Raw genomic sequence first — 20,607 nt, forward strand, 5'->3', positions numbered from 1 at the left:
AGGATGGATGGTTACGGCCTTGGTTAAGCGGTAGCATAAGGTGTCAAGTGAGTAGGACACAAAGTGTCACAACACTTCTGCAGCAGAGCAGAAGTCAATGTCGAAACTTTCTCTCATGGGACAAATAGTGCTTAAAGAAACACACAATCACACGTCATTATGTTGTGAATCCATGTGTCAGGTTTAAGCAACAAAAGGTACTCGGTTATGGTTATGAAAATTACACAGTTTGTGTTGAAATAAAAATCAAACGTCACAAGGTTGAATCAATAACATGACAAAATAAAGCGCACACTTTTTGATGGTTTTAAATAGAACATGATCATCTGCCTTCTGGGTGAAAGTAATTTGATAATCCACCACAGAGACGACCTGGCTCTTTTTGCTCAATATTATACGTTTCTAGATGCATATAACACTCATGCTCTGCATGTGGCTTATTCTACTTTGTCACTGGCTTTGAATAAATGAAGAAACGTCCACGTTCAACAGAAACGTACATTACAAACTTTCTTCTTTTCATTTTCAACAGTCAACTCCACCAGAAAGCAACTTAGAAAGCCACGAGGCTGCTTTGAATATATTACATTATATTATATATGAATGCTTGATTATGGACGTTAACCCCCAACTCACGGTAACAAACTAAAGAGTTACCCTAAACTAAAATGGAACCAATCATTTGAGATACATATGTCTCTCTATGTTTTTGTGCTTCGTATGTTATGAATAAATTGTGCTTTATGAACAAAAGTAATAAATGATAATGAAATCCCTTCAAGTGGTCGTTTTACAATTAATGGCACCTTTACGTTTAGTCTGTTCGTCCACATTTCCCTATGTTTATTGTACCTGCTTTGCTCAAACCTGGGGAAATATAATAGAGGCCCGCCAAGTAGCAGTGTTCCGTGTAAAAGAAAGGGAAGAGATGAAACCACAAATAATATCAAGATCACACAAAACAAGGAAACAGATGAATGCAGAAGTTTATTTTGAAAATAACCGGCCGGAAAAGGTGTTGGAACAGATCGTTGATGTCAACAGCAGCGACGAGGTGTTCGGTTCCTTCAGACACCATTCGAGCCCCCCGGAGGAAGACGCATCGCCTTCACCACCACGGTAACGAGGAAAACACATGTTGTTGTTGATGTTGTCGTCACCCCTTCACAATAAAGGGACTCGCGGGGCGGCCGCCGTCGAACAGCTCGTGCTAACGTTACATCGGGGAAATGGGTTGGTTGTGCTTTGGTCAGTCCTGGTCAGTTCTGGCTGTACAACGAGTAGGAACCGGTCCCGTTAACGTGTGTATCAGTACGTGATGAGACATGTAGCTGCAGCTAACGAAGCGCGCTAATGGGTTTAGCTTAACGTTGCTAAGGTAGCCCGCGGAACTGCTCTGAAACCAGTCACGTGACGGCTCACTGGTTGCTTTATCAGCAGACGCATCAACAGCCAACGTTAGCTGGTTTGCTCCACTGTACGGATGTGTTATGGACACGTTTGTTGTAGAGACAAAGGTATAACATGGTGCCTAAAGAGAAGGTTATGTCAGAATTACACAGTGCGTAGTAGTGTGTGAAACGTGTCTTTACATCTATGAGGTCATGAAATGGGATAAATGACACTGAAAACAATAGTGATGAGACCGTTTGATGTAGTTGTCATTGTCAATAGTAAAAGTGATGTGACAACGACCTTACCAGTCAAGGCCAGATCTCAGCTCCCCACCCTCTGAGAAACGGGCCAACTGTTTGCTAACGGTTGAGATCTCCCCCCCCCCTCTGCACGCTCGATCACAGAACCTTTAGATTCTTTGCTCCTGAACCGTGATGTAGCCTGATGACTACGCTTCTGTCTCTTTTGGGTTACCCAACGCCCGGCATTCAAATGAAGAACACCATCACGTCATCACAGCACAGTGCACATTCTGCCTTCCAGCTGCGATTATCCTCCAAGCAATGGAATCATTTAGCACATGAGAGCAGCTGAATTATAATTTGAAGCAGAATTCCTACCCGTGTAAAGATAACTAGATGAAGCAGCATGCAGATTTTAAGATTAAAAATGATATTTCTCCTGTTTGGTTTTTGCTGGTGCTGAAATGTAAAATCATGTGTTTCCCTGTTTCTGCTTCTTGTCAATAGCTCGTGGTGCACAAGACGGTTCAGTTGCGCATTTGAACATTTTATTCGTCATGTATGTTGCACGTCCCGTATGTAATGAAAACATATATCCCCTGCTTTACGTACTGTATACAGCTCTAATGTTTTGGCAGTTATTTAGAAACTGAATCTGATGACAAGGGAAAGACGAACAGCTGTGACTCAAATGAAATGATGATGAGTTTGCTCTGTAACATGTCCCTGCCTCTTCTTAATGGCTGGTATGTCGGACAGGATGAAGGAACAACAATAGAAGAGAGTTTAGGGTTAAATCTTTGATAATTAAACTTTAATAAATCTGTAGAAAAAGGGATCCTTACCATTACCTATACTAATAATACAGCCGCAATTCAGAAGGATTCGGTTGTGATTCTGTGGAAAATGTCCATATATAATTTAAAACAAGGAAGTGAATGAGTGTGAGCAGGAGCTAAACATTGTCTCTTTTGTGGATTCAGTTGAGGATTTGGCTCATTGTTGTGTTTTGACTTTATTTTACATCCACCATTGTTAGTCTACAGGTAGTATCGGTTGGTTACTTCTGTCTACGAGAACCATATCAAACAAGTCCATAATGCTATAAAAACAACCACAAAGACACTCTGGTGCAGCAACCCACAGGAACCTGCACGTTGTCCCCTTGGCCCCTAACACGCTGAGCTAAGAGGTCTTCATGTACCTCAGCTTGGGTGTCTCTCTCCCCTGCAGGACTCGGGCTGCTACTCTGTGGACGACCTAGCATCACTGTACAGAGTGAGTTGGTGCTGTAGCGTCCTTCTGCACTGAGCGTCATGTCTTCAGAGCTGCTGGTGGAGTTGGGTGAAGACCCTGCGACTGCACAGCTGGGACAGCTGAAGCTTACCACGTTGGAGGACCAGCAGTGGTCCGCTGATGAGTCTACTCTCAGCAAGTCAGGTGGGAGATCTAACCGAGTGGCATTCCTTAACTTCAAGTCAAACCCATAGGACTCCCTCAAAAGGTCCTCAACCCTAACCCATAGGACCAAAGGTCAACTCCAAACCTTAACCCTCTTTAGATGCAGAACCATTTAAACTGCATGAAACCCCAGTGAACCTCCCCACTAGATGCCCCTAAATGTTAAACCTTGCTCCTTTTGATAACTTAACTAAACAAAGTGAAGAAGTGCTAAACTTGTGTTTCAGAGAAGGACGTCTCCCAGCGCTTTGACGCTGACTCCCCCCACCTCCCGTGGGACCATCCCTACTATGACATCGCCCGGCATCAGATCATTGAAGTGGCAGGTCAGTCACCCCCCCCCCACACACACACGTATCTTAGGTACTTCTTCATGTGTTTTTAACAATGTGTAACACAGTGGCAGTGAAAGGTTGTGTAAATCGTTTCTCTGTGTATCTATAGGTGATGATAACTTTGGCAGGAAGGTGATCGTGTTTAACGCATGCAGGATGCCACCACACCACCAACTGGATCATCACAAGCTGCTCATGTAAGAACTAATAAACTAAATATATCTGGATTGCCTTGATATATATATTGTGTACTGTTTCCATGTCCCTGCTTATGTATTGATGGCTCTTTGGTTGGCAACAAGTAATCTTAAAACAATGAGGATTTTGAAAGTCCTGCTTTCGGACTAGACAACCAGTTTGGAGCCAAAAAGGAGGTTAGAAACATTTTGGATTTACAGGCACTAGTCCTTTTGCAGGAGCACCAGTAAAGTCCAAAATCTTAGAAGATATCAGATGGAATTCCTGAAACATCCGTCTGATGAATATGCTCTCATTTTAAACAACTTACAAGTCAACTCTCACATAAGATCATGGCGATTGCTCTCTTTTTGACTCTAGTGAGACATCTGAGTAGTGATCGGTAGGTTTCATACAGGAAAGGTCCCTGGTTGGAATCACCAGTGATTTTGTGGTCACATCACACTTTGAAAAGAATAACAATCAATCAATAACTGCTGAAGCATGAGGTAGGTGGGTATAGAGGAATTTCCTTGGGTAAGGACCAGGATAACAATTCCAGGTGATCGACTCACCAATCTGTTTAAATGGCAATTACTTTGTTGTATTTCTTACAGGTATCTTAAAGGAACCCTGGATCAGTATGTGGAAAGTGACTACACGCTGATCTATTTCCACCACGGGCTGACCGCTGAAAACAAACCCTCTCTCAGCTGGCTACGAGACGCATACAGAGAGTTTGACAGAAAGTAAGCTCATCAATTCAATTCAACTTCATGTATAGGATATGATCAATCGTTGAAGCCTGACAGAATATCATCTGTAAACACTATAAGCCCTATTTTCATGGCAGCACACAGACAAGTGCAAATGGCTCTATGAAAGAGTTTGATCGTAAAAATGAGCTGTGAACTGAAATGTATGTTCATGCTTGTACTTGGCAGCATAGATTTTTCGGTGAATTATGATTCTTTGAACACAAGGGTAGACCATAAAGCAGGCTATGCTTAAATGAATATCCCAATACCCCAAATCAATGAAATGGTCATTTGTATTGATGGAAGACAAGTAATGAAATCATGTCAAATATCTTTGAATTGCTCCCTTTGTTTTGTGGTAATTCGAGATCGGTGACTCAAAGTCATGATACGACCAGGAATGTCAGTTCTTGTTGTGTGATGTTTTAGGTCAATGCAAATGTCTGGTATCATTCTACTGTACATGTTTGCCGGTAATGAGTATCACGTTACGTGTGAATGGCAATTAAGGGAAATTATTTGTCGTAAAGGTAGTTTTAAAGTGAATTTCCTCCTTCAGGTACAAGAAGAACATCAAGGCTCTGTATATCGTCCATCCGACCATGTTCATCAAGACTCTGCTGATCCTCTTCAAACCAATCATCAGGTTCTTTTTATGTCAAATGAAGTGGTTATATGTGTACATTTTCACACGTTGAACAAGTATGTAGAGCATCGCTGTTCATACTGGGGATGTTCTCAGACCACTATTACTAAATGTAGCAGGATGAGGTTAAGCAGCTTCTCCCCCCACCATGTCACCTGTTCATCTCAAATATAAGGTCAACTTACTTTTGATGAAAGTGGCGTAACACTTATATGGAGAGCCACAGATGGGTTTTGGGGAAGACTGTTTTTTATAAATCTGACCAAACACCAACTGTTACACACATTGATTAATGTCTACTAGTATTGATAGGATCAAAACAAAAATAGAAATCTAAACACTGTTCTGCGTGCATTTGGCAATTATCTGGGTAGCTTTGGTAAATTGTGAAAGGTCTTTACATCTTTCATTGTGGACTTGCGACCACTCGGTCGACCACTCGGTCGCAAGTGCTGCACACAATAGTTTTGAAGATGCTGTCTTACAAGCGGTCAAATTAGTCCTCCACGTGCTTCTTTTGGAATCAGGAAACATTTATTGCCATAATATGTCAGACATACAAGGAATTTGACTTGGCGGTTGGTGCGTAACAGCAGACAGTACGACAATGGACGACAAGGCAGTGCACGAGGAATAAAATAAAATATAATGCTATGCTTTATATTCTTCTGAGGAGGAACCTTGCTGTTCAACAATCACCAGCATGGTTTTACTCTCAGCAACGGATGCAATGAAAGTATACTAGAAAAACCTGATTAAATCATGGTCTTTCTGTACATCCATAAAGTACAGTGGTGTGATATTTCAGTTTCTGTTGCTTCAGAGAAATATGAAGCAACTTTATTGATGCAACATTGACATCACTAGGACGTAGCTCCAGTGACCTCTAGTGGCAGCTCTAGAAAACTACAACAGAACTGATACGTGTGTTTTCATGACCAAGTGTCATAGGTAGAGCTAATGAGTATGCTTCACATTCAGACTTCTGCATTGTTGCTTGTTGTTTTGTAAAACACATGCAGGGCGAAATGATCATAGGAAATGTAGCTCATTCAGTGTCCTGTTGAGGCTTCAATAATAACCTCTCATGAAACATACCCACATTTTGTCATTAACTTTTAAAAAGCAACATTTGGTAAAAGGACCATTGTTTGAGTGAAGCTGTATGCGAAAAAGGTGTCAGGTTCCATTTCAGAACGGCAGGTTCCGGTGGATCCTTTTTCAGGCACAAGCCGATCTCAGTTGGGTATTAAGTAATGTATTAATTAATGTAACTAACTCATTAACGTATTAGTTGGGTATTTTGCGGCATGCAAATTCCATGTAACGTTAAATGAGTATCTTCATGACCGTGGGTTTGCCGTAAATGTTTTTTGCTAACTTTATTTAGAATCTGGCTAAACACAGCAACTTAGTAGCGCAGGTCTTAAACACAAAGGGATTCTGTATTTGCTCATAAAGCCTGAAACGGGTCATTTGGCCAATGTTTTGATAGCCGTTCTAAGAAGGGAACCTTCCACCGACCACTTTTCACCCTCGGCGCTACTGCGTCGTTTGTGACGTGAAACAGGAACATGTTTAGAACAATCTCTCTCTCTCTCTCTCTCTCTCTCTCTAGTTTTAAGTTTGGCAGGAAAATCAACTATGTGAACTATCTGAGTGAGCTGGAGGACGTGGTGAAATGTGAGCAGCTGATCATTCCTGCCCGTGTCAAAGCGTAAGAGCTTATGTTCCACATGTCCACTTTGGTATTTTATGCTTCCTACTGCAGGTGTTTGTGTTACAGTCACTGTTGCTATGTCCACCTTTGTGTCCTGTTACACTACAATCACTGTTACCATGTCCACCTTCTGTCCTGTTACACTACAATCACTGTTACCATGTCCACCATCTGTCCTGTTACACTACAATCACTGTTACCATGTCCACCATCTGTCCTGTTATACTACAATCACTGTTACCATGTCCACAATGTTGTCTTGTTACACAACAATCACTGTTACCATGTCCACCTTTGTGTCCTGTTACACTACAATCACTGTTACCATGTCCACCTTCTGTCCTGTTACACTACAATCACTGTTACCATGTCCACCATCTGTCCTGTTACACTACAATCACTGTTACCATGTCCACCATCTGTCCTGTTATACAACAATCACTGTTACCATGTCCACCTTTGTGTCCTGTTACACTACAATCACTGTTACCATGTCCACCTTTGTGTCCTGTTACACTACAATCACTGTTACCATGTCCACCTTTGTGTCCTGTTACACTACAATCACTGTTACCATGTCCACCATCTGTCCTGTTACACTACAATCACTGTTACCATGTCCACCATCTGTCCTGTTACACTACAATCACTGTTACCATGTCCACCATCTGTCCTGTTATACTACAATCACTGTTACCATGTCCACAATGTTGTCTTGTTACACTACAAGTTACTGTTGTGTAGTGAAATCTCTTGGTCAGACAGTCTTTGTTCATTCTGTGAATCCTTCGATCCAATGACAATATTGCAGTCAGCTGATGTTCTCTGTCTGTGTCAGGTACGACAACAAGCTGAGAGCATCTCTTAAGCCGAGCGCACAGCCCCTTGTATCTCCTCTTCTCAGCCCCCCCCTCCCCGGGCAGGTGTTTGGAGTGCCTCTTCTAATGTGAGTCACCTGATCCCTGCTGTTTGATTGGTCACTACACTTACTCAAGTACACACTTAGGGTACTCTTGAACATTTCCCTTAATGCTTTATTTTGTTCTCTTTACTAGATTTCAGGGTAATTGGTCATATTTGTTCGGGAGCCTTTTCAGTTTTATATTTCTTTCTTTGGCCTTCTTTCCGGCAATTTGTGGTTCACACAGAACAGAGATGCTACAAAGAAACACATGACGATGTTTTGCAAAATGAATTGATGTAGACTTAACTGTGCATAATAAGCATGTTAAAATTAGGACACCCATGAGCTCATACTGCAATGAAATGCAACATTCACATTATTGCAACATTGATATTAATCCAGAGACATTATATTTGAAATTAAATAACTGACAGCTTGACTTTTACTATTTCTAAGATTTTTACTTTTAGTGCATTAATGATAATAGTAACCTACTTTTACTTCACTCAGGTTCTTTTAGTAAAGTAAAGCATTTGAGTATGTGTTTGCCAGGCTGAGACAGAGGAGTCCAGATGGAGATGCTATTCCCGTGGTGATGAGAGACACCATCAGCTTCCTGTCAGAGCAAGGTAACAGCTGGCGATGAAAGCAACTCGTGCTGGTGCTGTAACGCAATTGTTCTATTGGTAAGAGGGTCCTCTGTGTGTCTCTCTCAGGTTTGGAGATTGAAGGGATCTTCAGACGGTCTGCTAATGTGACTCTGGTGAAGCAGGTCCAGCTCAGATACAACTCTGGTAGGACCAGTGCTCCGACTTTTTACTCCGATTTAGCAGTCTCATGACTTCCTGTCTGAGCAGTTTTATGATGGTAAACGGTCGGCGGACTGGTAAGTAAGTAGTAAGAATGTGAGAGAAATTTGTGTTTCGCTTAGCATAATATTATGGAGGCGCTCACACAGTTGAGCAGACAGAGAGCGTGCGTCGAACAATATTGGTGCCCGGTCGCCGAGCTCCAGTAGCATAGAGCCTAATGAAGCCCATAATCATGTTCTGGGTTACTGAATAATGACATCTCAATCAGAATATCAATAAAAAGAGACACAGGTACGGTAAATGAATGAGACACACAAACACACGTTCCTTCCAGTCGAAGTGGTTCCTTTGCCTCTAAGCAGGACACATCACACACAATGCTGTGCTTGTTAAACAAGTCATAGTCTGACTCATCGTGACATCACTCATTGGATTTGAGTTTGTGGACTGTTGATATGAAGTCTTGAGTTTGGCGTTTCAGTTTTAGAACTGAAACATGAAAATGTTTTTTTTTTTCAGTCATGCAGAATAGCCGATGCGCACACCCGCACATTCAGGCCCCTAGAAGGACCTTTCATGGAACACAATGTCTTGGTGGAATGCCAGTGATGGATCTTCTTGTGTGTATGTGTGTTTGTTAGGTGAGGCGGTAGATTTCAGAGAAATGGAAGACATACACCTGGCTGCTGTGATTCTGAAGACTTTCCTGAGGGAACTACCTGAGCCTCTGCTCACCTACCAGCTCTACAACGACATCATCAACTTCAGCGGTATGTTAAGACACATCTCACTAGAATGGGGGGGCGGGGCCCCGCTGATATAATGGTAGGGGAAACACATGAGCCAACCTGCTTCTGTTTGGAAGTCCTCTCTGATTCTTACTTTGAGTTAGCGGGAGCTAACGGGAAACTAAAGCTAATTAGCGACCCTTGCTTACTAACAGACACATTTAACCTCCTCAACAAGCTCTGGGTCACCTGGCGTCTGTGTGTTGTCGTCTTCCAGCTGTTTCCAGTGACAACCAGGAGTCCCTGATGAAGACGCTGGTGGAGTCGCTGCCAGAGGAGAACTATGAAGCACTTCGATTCCTCATCACATTCCTGGCACAGGTACAAAACCTAACCTCCCAACCCACAGGTACAGATCCTAACCCCTTAACCCAGTGGTCCGAAAGCACCTCGGACCACTCCGTGGGCCATTTGGTTACCGGGCCCAGAAAAGAATAATCAATCTTTTTTTTTTCTTCAGAAAAATGTTATATATATTTGGAAAAAATGACCGGATTCTTTCCCAACTACATGTGATTGTCCCTCTTGACCAATTCGCCAAGCATATTTTTGTGTGTGTGTGTGTGTGTGTGTGTGCGTTTAGGTATCTGCCAACAGTGAAGTGAACAAGATGACCAACAGTAACCTGGCCGTGGTGTTTGGTCCTAATCTGCTCTGGGGGCGGGACAACGCCATGTCCCTCAGCGCCATTGGCCCAATCAACAACTTTACCAGAACCCTGCTTGACCAGCAGCATCTGGTCTTTACCTAAATCTTCCTCTCCCCAGTCAGCACCACTATACACGTTAAAAATATGCAGTGGATCAGCTATATTTCATTCAGTATCACATTCCCATTGGCCCATGAGCAGGGTATCACGGTGTCCTAGCCTGCTGCTATCTGCTGGTCCTCCTATCTTCGTAATTGCAGGCATGTGGGTGTAACAGATACAGGTTAGACTGCAGCCAGAGGTCACTTTGGTGCATTTTTTCTGCTTTTGTTGTTGCTTTTTGTCCTTCTCATTCACATTAATCAGTCTCATAAACAGAAAACTAGCTGACATGAGGTGAAAGAGTCACTCCTGGATTTTGTCTCAGCATTTTATCTCTCACGAGACCCTGAAAAAAATAATGTGGTCAGAATTAAACCACTGGTTGCTATGTCGATGTCCTGACGCACTAGTTCCTACAAGTCCCACAATGCAGCGTAATTTGAGCTGCCTGGTGGATCCAGACTTGTAGTTAAGGGCTCCTATTATATATTTGCAGTCTCCCAGCCAAGCTGACGTCACTTTGTCACATGTGATACAGTTCAGAGGACAAATAAAGGTGTCACATAATCAGGGAGTGTGTCTTTCACCACATCCATCATCATGTCCAACACAATTCCTTGATGCATGTGTTAATATCTCATTACATTGATTTCTAACTAACAGCAGTTTGCTTCAGATCAGTCATCTCTGTATTCAGACTGTCTCTGTTGTCTCCATCAAGTGTCAGTGAACTGGCCTCCAGCTGTCACATGGAAAGCCGTGCGATGGCACTCCATCAATAATACGCATAGATCATGTCCCTCTATTATGAAAGAGAGAGATGGTCGCGGAGTTGTTGAGTAACATCGGAACAAAGACCAGGGGAAGATGGCTCTGCTGTCCACCACTTACGCTTTACATAAAAAACAGAATTTTATTTTTGTCTGTCGTTGACTTGTGTTTTGTTTTTCATGTTGTTCCCTAGGACAACTTTAAGCACTTTAATTCACTACCGGCATAGAGCAGCAGTGCTACAATGGAAAAAAATAAATGGCCAAACTAAAAATCCATCCTTAAATCCATTTGAATTTGCTGAAAGCGGAGCTGTAGCAATCTGCTGATTTTTTTGTAGTTGGTATTAATCAGGGTATGTCTTTTTCCATATATAATAGAGATAAAACAGGTTCTCATCGTTACTATTATTATCGGTATTATTTCAAGTAACATTAGGACCGGATAAAAAAAATTGTACTTCATTTTAGAAAAACAAACTGATCTGCAACTTTATATTCAGTTCATTCAGGTGTAAAGGGATATCAATCAAAAAAGGCCAGTATATTATATTATTCTCACCTTCTAAAAAGATAAATGTGTGCAATCACTTTATCAGTGGTTATTAAAATCCCCGATGTCCTCTGTTACTCAGTGAATTCATATGTTAGGCTTGAGTTCTTACGTTAAGTATTTTCTGTGCCTTTATTCCATATGTATGTTTGCTTGAAGTTTTCTTTGTCTCTTGAGTGAAACTTCACATTATCTCCTTTAATATTCACCTATCTATATGAGACATTCTGGTTCTATTACTGGTGAAAGGTTCTGGTCCCTATGACCTCATTCCTCCTTTTGGAGAACCTTGTGTGACTCTTGTGCCTCCTTCTCTGACCCGTGTTTATCTCACTAGAGTCGTGGGCGAAAATCATTGTAATACACGCATTTCATTGCCTGAGCAGCATCACGTGAGAAGATGTACCTGGGCCGCTAAATAAGTTCTGTAAAGGCTGAAAAGCTGCACGGGTTAAAGAGGTGCACCTTTTAAAATGTAATACTTCTCAATTATCAATCGGTTGTCTAGATAGTCTAGATACAATGCGTCTGGTTCCGGACCGGATTAGTCCAACTATGAGTGACCCCTATCTAGAGCATCCAAGGGTTTCAGTTTGGCTGCAGAAGAGTTGTTTAAATGGAATTGACTCTTTCCTGCATTGCCTGGTACTTTTGTGTACTTCCAAAGCCAAATGGTATTTCTACAACCATCACTGTCTGCACTCTGATGCATCCTCAAGGTAATTTTGCCTTCATTCAGATCCCCAAGCCTTGAATTTAAAGAACTTTTCCCACAATTTCAGCATTCTGTGTCAAATCAATAAGATTCATAGATGAGCTGCTCGGTGTTGTACTGTAAATTACTTTGGATGCAAGTCACAGGAACAACATTGAGTCAGCAGTTTGACCTTTTGTGACCTTGATCATTTGTGTCTTCTTTCTGTAGTCATGCAGTCATCCATGTAAAGACTCCTGGCCAAACTATGCTATTTAGTTTTATGAATGGCCAAAGTACTTTTTAGTGTTGTAATGTTTCCTATGATACTTAATATGATGTAACTGAAAAGCACCAAAAGATATTTCGTTTGACTGAAGCTAAAAACTAAAAAAATCAATCTCCGATGTTAACCTCTTGTACCGACCTGTTGATCCCGTGGTAATTGGCATGCTACCAGTGTGTGTGTGTGTGTGTGTGTAGGTGTGTGTAACTAGGGCTCCTGTCAGTTCATATATAAATATATATTGTATGTAAAAAAAAAAGAAAGAAACTATTTTAAAACAAAATGAAGATGAATCAACACAAATTTAGGGTTACACATTTTTCCATTGGACAACTGGTGTGTGTGTGTGTGTGTGTGTGTGTACGTGAATGTGAATGTGCCTTATCTGTCTCTCCCCAGTGATTGTGTAATTAGCAATCAAAGTGCTAGTGTGCCATTCTGCCATAGATTAACGATGTGAGGTGAATTCATAGAAGTTGAGGGGTTTGCCTCAAAGGGTTCTGGTACTGAACACAAAAGAGCTCACACAGCTCATACCGTAATGGATGATCACAAGGCTCGAGAAACAACCTCAAATACAAAATATTCTGAAGAGGATTGATCGTCATACATGAAATGCAATTTTGAAATGATATACAAAGTAAGATTTACGATTGAAGTAATTATTTGTGTACTTTGATGGTAATGTTGCAAATATTTCTACTATGTATCCAGTCAACTAAATATTTAGATTCTAATACCACTTTGAATTATTATCATCATTGTACAACCAGGATGTTTTAGGCTTTACAATCTCATTACATATTTTTTTATTTCTGTATAAAAATAAATACAGAAATAAATGTAAAATTTGTTTATTAAATTGTATGACACTGTTTCTCCTCAACTCTGCTTATCAATTACAGCTCCTTAAACTATGGATCTTTGTACTGTAATGGTTGTCATGGTGACAGTAAAAAATGTTTCTCTTGGAGAAATATTTTTTTTTCTTGGCTGATTTGATACTTGATATTTCTTTTTTTTCTCCATTACTTTTGATATTGTGGATGTTAGTCTTATGTATTGATTAGAACGTCAAACTAATGTCTGTGGAAACAATAAAGAATGGCAAATAAAAGCATATTTGCATGTTGCAATACTAGCATGACATTCACACACAAATATAGCTGATTTAAAATCTTATAATAATGTCGAAGCAAACCGGTTATTTTGATGCAAGTACAGAGGGAAAGGAAGGTCACAATGAGGTTTGTACTCTCCAGATAAAACATGCAATCTCACCAACTCAGGATACAGGATAAGTGAAAAGTTAATCAGGAAAATAAATCAATATAAATTATTTCAGGTGTAACATGAATCTATGGGGTCAGATCAGTCTCAATAAGAGAAAATTCACAAATGCGCACAGAACATTTCACAAGTATATTCGATTTATAAATGCAAACAAAACGTTTTTGAGACTTGTCTTACAGAGTAAATCTACAAATGCACTTTTTTCAACATGGACCTATCTAGCCAATCAGATATCGCCCTCATTCTCAATCGATCACATCATCTCCTCCCTGCACTCCCCACCAGATTGCCAGCGCTGCGTAAGTTGCGCAGGCCATGCGACGGCAGTCAATGGCGTCTGGTAAAGACGGCGCTCCGCTTCAATTGTAAGTGAAACATAATTGATTGTAATTGTTGTAAGACTTGACAGCGAAGTAAATTCCGTGAAATATTTGAAACTTCTTATTCACTTTAATCTTGTAGCTCGACAAGCTTAGCTAGCTAGCTAATTAGTGTTGTCGAACGTTAACATGACTGTCTCCCGACCCGGACACTCGTCATTTGATGCTGTTTCAGGTCTTTTTTTTGTCGATTGCCCGGGAAACATGAGTGATTCATAAATGTCACCGAATCTACGTGACAAATCTTGTGTCACTCTTGGAGACATCCACTAAGGACACAACAATCATATTCTTAGACCCTGTCAATCTGCACATGAATCTATACATAATAGATACATACATACATAACATTTCTTAAAACAGCTTTAAAAGTGGGCACTTTATTGGGCACAAACATTTCACTGGCACAATTCCGCCTAGGGACTTTAAGCACAATTCTGCATCATTATAAGAAGGTTTGTAAGAAGGAACACTTGAAGGTTTTTCATCTTCAACTTACTAAAATGACACCACAGGTGGGCAGTATACTGTGGGGTGCAATAGGTTCTGAAAAGTGCGAATTTAACATCAGAAGTACACATGTGAAATTTGCGTGCCTGCCCATACAATTTTCCACACTGACGCTGCACATCATCATCATCACACAGGTCACTCTGATCACATGTCCTAGATATTTAACTTTCTTTACAACTTCTAGTGGTTATAGTATATATTATAGTGTATATATATATATACATATATATTTACATGTCTAACTACTGCAGGAAAAGATACTTTTATGAGAGAAAGTAGTAAGACTCACATGGGTGATGGTTAGGCAATGCTGGCGCGATGATGAAAGAGCTTCTATTTGGAAGTGTTGAGGCGGGATATCTCATTGCGGAAAGGCACAATTTGGTTGTCAGCATTGATGGTGATTTTGGCCACCCTTTAACTAATATTTAATCTCTGTAAACAATGTTTACAATGACGATGAACGTCTGTCCGGGTCAAGGCTATACCAGTGCACGGCTAATTCACCGGCGTTAGCGTCCTTTTACCAACTGGTTAACCCTTAGATGCATAAGTGGGTCAAAAATAACCCGGGGAGGTTGTTTTCTTGAAATATCTTTGTAATAAAAAATTGTTATCATTTCATATTTCAGGTATTCCTCAAAACATGTTTTTTTTTTTAAGAAATTGTAGTTTTTGTACTACTACCGCAAGTAGTAAGTTGGTCAATGGAAATGTGATTCTTATCAGTCTGGAAACAGACCACATGGCAGCCTTTCGCTATGTATGGGACCATTTTCTGATCATCTGCGAACAGCGATTCATCCCCAGTGATTGTGTCACTGTGGACGAACAGCTTGTGCCATTCAGGGGTAGATGCAAGTTTCTACAGTACATGCCAAGCAAGCCCGCCAAGTACGGCCTAAAGATCTTCTGGGTTTGTGATGCACGCATCCCCTATGCAATAAATGGTATAGTTTACACGGGGAGACAACCATTTGAAGAAGTTCAGAAGAATCTGGGGGACAACATTGTCCAGCGGTTGTGTAGTAGATTTAGAAACCCAGGCCGCAACATCACCATGGATAACCTCTTCACCAGTGTGCGTCTTGCACAGCATCTCCTGGAGAAGGATCTCACTGTTGTGGGGACTCTACGTCTAAACAAGCCAGACATCACATCACATTTTACATCAAGACGAAAGGAGGTGTAGACACCACTGACAGGATGGTTGGCTCCTACACCTGCAATAACATAATTGACATTGCCACCCTGAATACCTACACCTTTTTCACGGCTCAGCACCCAGAATTCAAGAGCGGCATCACCAATGCACAACGGCTCTTCCTCAAAGAGCTGTCAAAGAAGCTTGTCACTCCACACACGAGGAGTGGACTGGAAGGCTGCCCCCAACTGCAAACCCCGATTATTGAGGCAACACAAAGGTGTGGGGTAACGAAAGCCACAACCCAGCCACATTTTAACAAATATTACAAGGAAAAAATAAAGATATTTCAAACATGAAATCATTCTTGATTTGTGGTACTAAATATTATACGAGTAATTATTCTTAACCAAAATGACAAAAATGGCATAAAAACACATTGATTCTAATATGGGTCATTTTTGAAAAAATGCGCTCACACGGCACGGATGAGGCAGGAATGCTCAAAATATGATGTGCTAATACAAATAGATGTGGGTACACATGTTTGTGTTTGACCCAATATTTTAGCGTGTCTTCACTTCGTGGAATGTTTGGCTCAGCCAAATAGCGGTGGTCTCCACAATAAAAATAAAGATCCATAATTACACAATACAAATGACAGACTTGGCCTGCCTATTACAAACCTCGTTAGAGGAAATCAAATTGAAGTGCTCCCACATCTCGGGTCGACCTCTCTTTTGCCACAGGTTCCATTGTAAATTTGCTCTGTATTTGCACTGTATCAAACCAACAAACCCGAACCCTGTTTCAAACCCAAGGTTCCGACAAAGATCCTCGCCAGGTTACCCGGTAGGTGCCGCCGTCGAGGTAGGACGAGAGAAGGGAGAGAGCAGAGCCTGAGACACCAAGTTCCTGAAGAAAATAAGGATCTGATGGTTGACTGTGTCAAATGCAGAGGAGGACAAAGGAGAGAGAGGCGGTTCTAGCAGTGTGGAGTTGCTCTGAGACAGCAAGGAGAGCAGTCTCTGTGGAATGGCCTGCCTTGAAGCCTGACTGGTGGGGGGTCAAGGAGGTTGTTATGGTGGAGATAGGAGGAGAGTTGGTTAAAGATCGCACGTTAAAGAGTTTTGGACAAAAAGGGAAGAAGAGAGACCGGTCTGTAGTTACATTACATTACATTACATGTCATTTAGCTGACGCTTTTATCCAAAGCGACGTACAATAAGTGCATTCAACCATAGGGTACAAACTCAGGAGAACAAGAAACAAGAAAGTGCAATTTCCTCAAATAAGCGAATTTACAATTTGCTATAGATGAGTGACGTCACAAGTACAATTTAAGTGCTGCAATTTGTTAGTCTTTAGTCGAGGTAGAGTCTGAAGAGGTGTGTCTTTAGTTTGCGGCGGAAGATGTGAAGGCTCTCTGCGGTCCTGATGTCTTCAGAGAGCGCGTTCCACCATTTCGGCGCAAGGACAGCGAAGAGTCGAGACCTAGTCGAGTGTTTTGCTCTCAGTGAGGGAGGGACGAGTAGTTTTGCAGATGCAGAGCGGAGAGTGCGGGTTGGGATGTAGGGTTTGACCATGTCCTGGATGTAAGCTGGACCCGATCCATTCACAGCATGGTACGTGAGCACCAGTGTTTTGAACTGGATGCGGGCGGCCACCGGTAGCCAGTGAAGAGAGCGGAGGAGTGGAGTAGTGTGGGAGAATTTCGGAAGGTTGAAGACCAGTCGAGCTGCTGCATTCTGAATGAGCTGCAGAGGTCGAATGGCGGTGGCAGGGAGACCTGCCAGGAGGGAGTTGCAGTAGTCCAGGCGGGAGATGACAAGAGCCTGAATCAGTACCTGCGCTGCCTTCTGAGTGAGAAGGGGACGTATTCTCCTGATGTTGTAGAGCGTGTATCTACAGGATCGCGTTGTCGCAGTGATGTTGGGAGTCAGGGAGAGTTGGTTGTCGAGTGTGACGCCGAGGTTCTTAGCAGTCGAAGTGGGCGTTAGCACAGAGTTTCCAAAGTTGACTGTCAGGTCCTGGGTAAGCGAATCATTTCCGGGAAAGAGAAGTAGTTCAGTCTTGTCGGGGTTGATTTTCAGATGGTGGGCGGACATCCACTGAGAGATGTCAGTTAGACAGGCAGAGATCCGAGCCGCCACCTGGGTGTCCGAGTGAGGGAAGGAGAGAATTAGTTGGGTGTCATCGGCATAGCTGTGGTAGGAGAAGCCATGCGAGCGAATGACAGCGCCAAGAGAGTTGGTGTAAAGCGAAAACAGGAGGGGACCCAGCACGGAACCCTGAGGAACTCCAGTAGTAAGAGGACACGGTTCCGACACAGATCCTCGCCAGGTTACCCGGTAGGTGCGGCCATCGAGGTAGGACGAGAGAAGGGAGAGAGCAGAGCCTGTGACACCAAGTTCTTGAAGGGAGGAAATAAGGATCTGGTGGTTGACCGTGTCAAATGCAGCAGAGAGGTCCAGAAGGATGAGGACAGAGGAGAGAGAGGCGGCTCTAGCAGTGTGGAGTTGCTCAGAGACAGCAAGGAGAGCAGTCTCTGTAGAGTGGCCTGCCTTGAAACCTGACTGGTGGGGGTCAAGGAGGTTGTTACAGTGGAGATAAGAGGAGAGTTGATTAAAGATAGCACGTTCAAGGGTTTTGGACAAGAAGGGAAGAAGAGAGACCGGTCTGTAGTTGTTTTCTTCAGAAGGGTTGAGGGTGGGTTTCTTCAGGAGAGGGTTGACTCTTGCCTCCTTCAGAGAATTGGGAAAACAGCCAGATAACAGAGCGTTGTTGATGAGAAAGGTAAGGAACGGAAGAAGGTCAGGTGCGATAGATTGTAGAAGATGTGATGGAATGGGGTCAAGAGGGCAGGTGGTCGGACGGGCAGAGGTTACTAGGGTAAGAATTTGGTTAGGAGAGAGGGCGGTGAAAGAGGGAAGTGAGGGCGAAAGAGGTGAGGTCGGTGGGACGCGAGAAGTAGGTGGTGGGTTTGAGAAGGAGGAGCGTATGTCAGCTATTTTCTTGGTGAAGTAGTTGACAAAGTCTCCCGGAAGAAGGGTGGAGGGGGGAGGAGGGGTAGGGGGTTCGAGGAGATTGGAGAAGATCGAGAAGAGTTGTTTTCTTCAGAAGGGTTGAGGGTAGGTTTCTTCAGAAGTGGGTTAACTTTTGCCTCCTTCAGAGAATTGGGAAAACAGCCAGATAGCATTGTTGATGAGACAGGTGAGAGATCAACATGGGTTTTCTCAGGAGTGGACAGAACCGCAGGTGTAGCAGCAGATTCACTTTGCAGCATCTGTCTGCAACGAAGAGCAGGACTTCAGGTCTTTTTGCTCAGGACATTTAGACTCCTCAGATCCTTGCTCACTTGTGTTAAAAGCATAAAAGAAAGTGTCATGTAATGGAACTTCAACTTGATTTTCAGATAGTGGTTTTGCCATGGATCGAGTAACTGCACAGGCCGGAAATAAATCAGGAAATTCTCTACAATTGTCCACATCAGATTTCCTGGGTATAGATGAGATTATGGGGGGAGCTGCAACACCACTCCGTCCCCAAACATTTCCACCTGCTAAATCATTTCCCAGAATAAATGTAATCCCAGGGACTGGAAGTGCAGAACCAACACCAACTACTACATCACCAGATACGATGGCTGAGGACAGATGGATTCGATGTAAAGGCACTTCAACAAACGCAATCTCAAAACCTCGCACTAGTACCTGCGATCCAGTAGCGGTTTCAGACGTTAAAGGCAAAATTCCCTCTAAAAGAAACGACTGCGCGGCTCCTGCGTCTCGAAGAAGACGCACTGGCAGTTTCCTTTGAACCAAGCAATGACACAGAGCAGGTGGAATTGTCAAAGACAATCAAATGTGTGTAGTTTTGAGTTTCAAATAAGTGTCTAAAATACATGCTTTCTAAATTGATTACTTTTAAGATTTAAGTCTTGAGAAGAAAGAAAAACATTAATAACAACATTCATTAATCGAGGTGAATGAATTTCAAAATCTCTACTACTACTAATTCAGCGGTTCCCAAACTCAAGAATGCCGCGGCCCACTTTGAGATCTGAAAATCTTTTGCGGCCCACCCAAACCTTTAATCACAACTCCGATCAAAACATAAAACTAGGGATGATTAAATGACCTTAAGAATTTAATTTTGATTCAAAATGTATTAACCGACAATGTATGTTTTGTATACCATTTTCTCCGGAGCTCATGTGCCGTGTTTTCCGCACAATAAGGCGCATAAGATACTGCAGTCTATCAGCGCAAATCACTGTCAAAATTCGAGAGCGCAAATCAGGTTGATGCGCCACTGTAGAGAAAAGGGCACCGTCTCCCGCTCTTTAATCTCATGAAGTGCTCGGCAAGAACGACAGCTTTGTTTCTCCGACACGCCCTGAAACAAGCTCCATATCTCACGCGCTTGAGCGCCGCTCAGCATCTCGCCGTCAAAGACCGAGCTTTGTCATGTTTGGCAGAGCGCCTTGAGCGCCGTGTACAACCAGTATGGATCAACCAATTAACCAATCTGTTCGTTTAAATTGTTTGTGCTTCATCAATTAATGTTTCACATAACTAATGTGCCGCATCAAACATATTTTTATATAAATTTCAAACTTTTCAAAGTTGAAAATTAAAAACTTTTTATTTATTTATTGTAAATGACCTCTTGCGGCCCACCATTTTGGGAATCGCTGTACTAATTAATTAGATCTAAATCTATTGACAGCCCTAATTATTATGCAACTAAGCTCTGATTGGTCATCAAAGGTGCTTTTCTAGATGTTTTATACTTACTGAAGGACTGAAGTTACATCGATAACTCCTGATCACTCAAATGTGATGTCATAAGTGAGAAAGTTCAGTACTGTCACCATAACCATTTTTAACCCGGTGAATATTTAAAACTACCCAGAACACTGTCATTACCGTAGAATCCTGATATGGAATTTATCAACCCTTCAATTCTAGACACGGTATTAA

The 20,607-nt window shown here is 42.2% G+C and overlaps 1 protein-coding gene across 1 annotated transcript; it reads left to right on the top strand.

The window, feature by feature from the left end:
* Positions 1–958: 958 nt before the first annotated feature.
* arhgap1 (Rho GTPase activating protein 1) lies at positions 959–13,409 on the top strand. The gene is made up of 13 exons (XM_040181618.2): positions 959–1,119; positions 2,871–3,077; positions 3,326–3,424; positions 3,543–3,630; positions 4,228–4,359; positions 4,928–5,014; positions 6,633–6,731; positions 7,573–7,680; positions 8,191–8,267; positions 8,355–8,432; positions 9,092–9,220; positions 9,456–9,559; positions 9,822–13,409. Exons 2-13 carry the CDS (start codon positions 2,954–2,956, stop codon positions 9,987–9,989), a joined length of 1,293 nt encoding a protein of 430 aa, XP_040037552.1. The 5' UTR covers positions 959–1,119; positions 2,871–2,953; the 3' UTR covers positions 9,990–13,409.
* Positions 13,410–20,607: the final 7,198 nt, after the last annotated feature.

Source organism: Gasterosteus aculeatus, chromosome 1, assembly GCF_964276395.1.
Source record: "Gasterosteus aculeatus chromosome 1, fGasAcu3.hap1.1, whole genome shotgun sequence".
Classification (NCBI taxonomy): Eukaryota; Metazoa; Chordata; class Actinopteri; order Perciformes; family Gasterosteidae; genus Gasterosteus; species Gasterosteus aculeatus.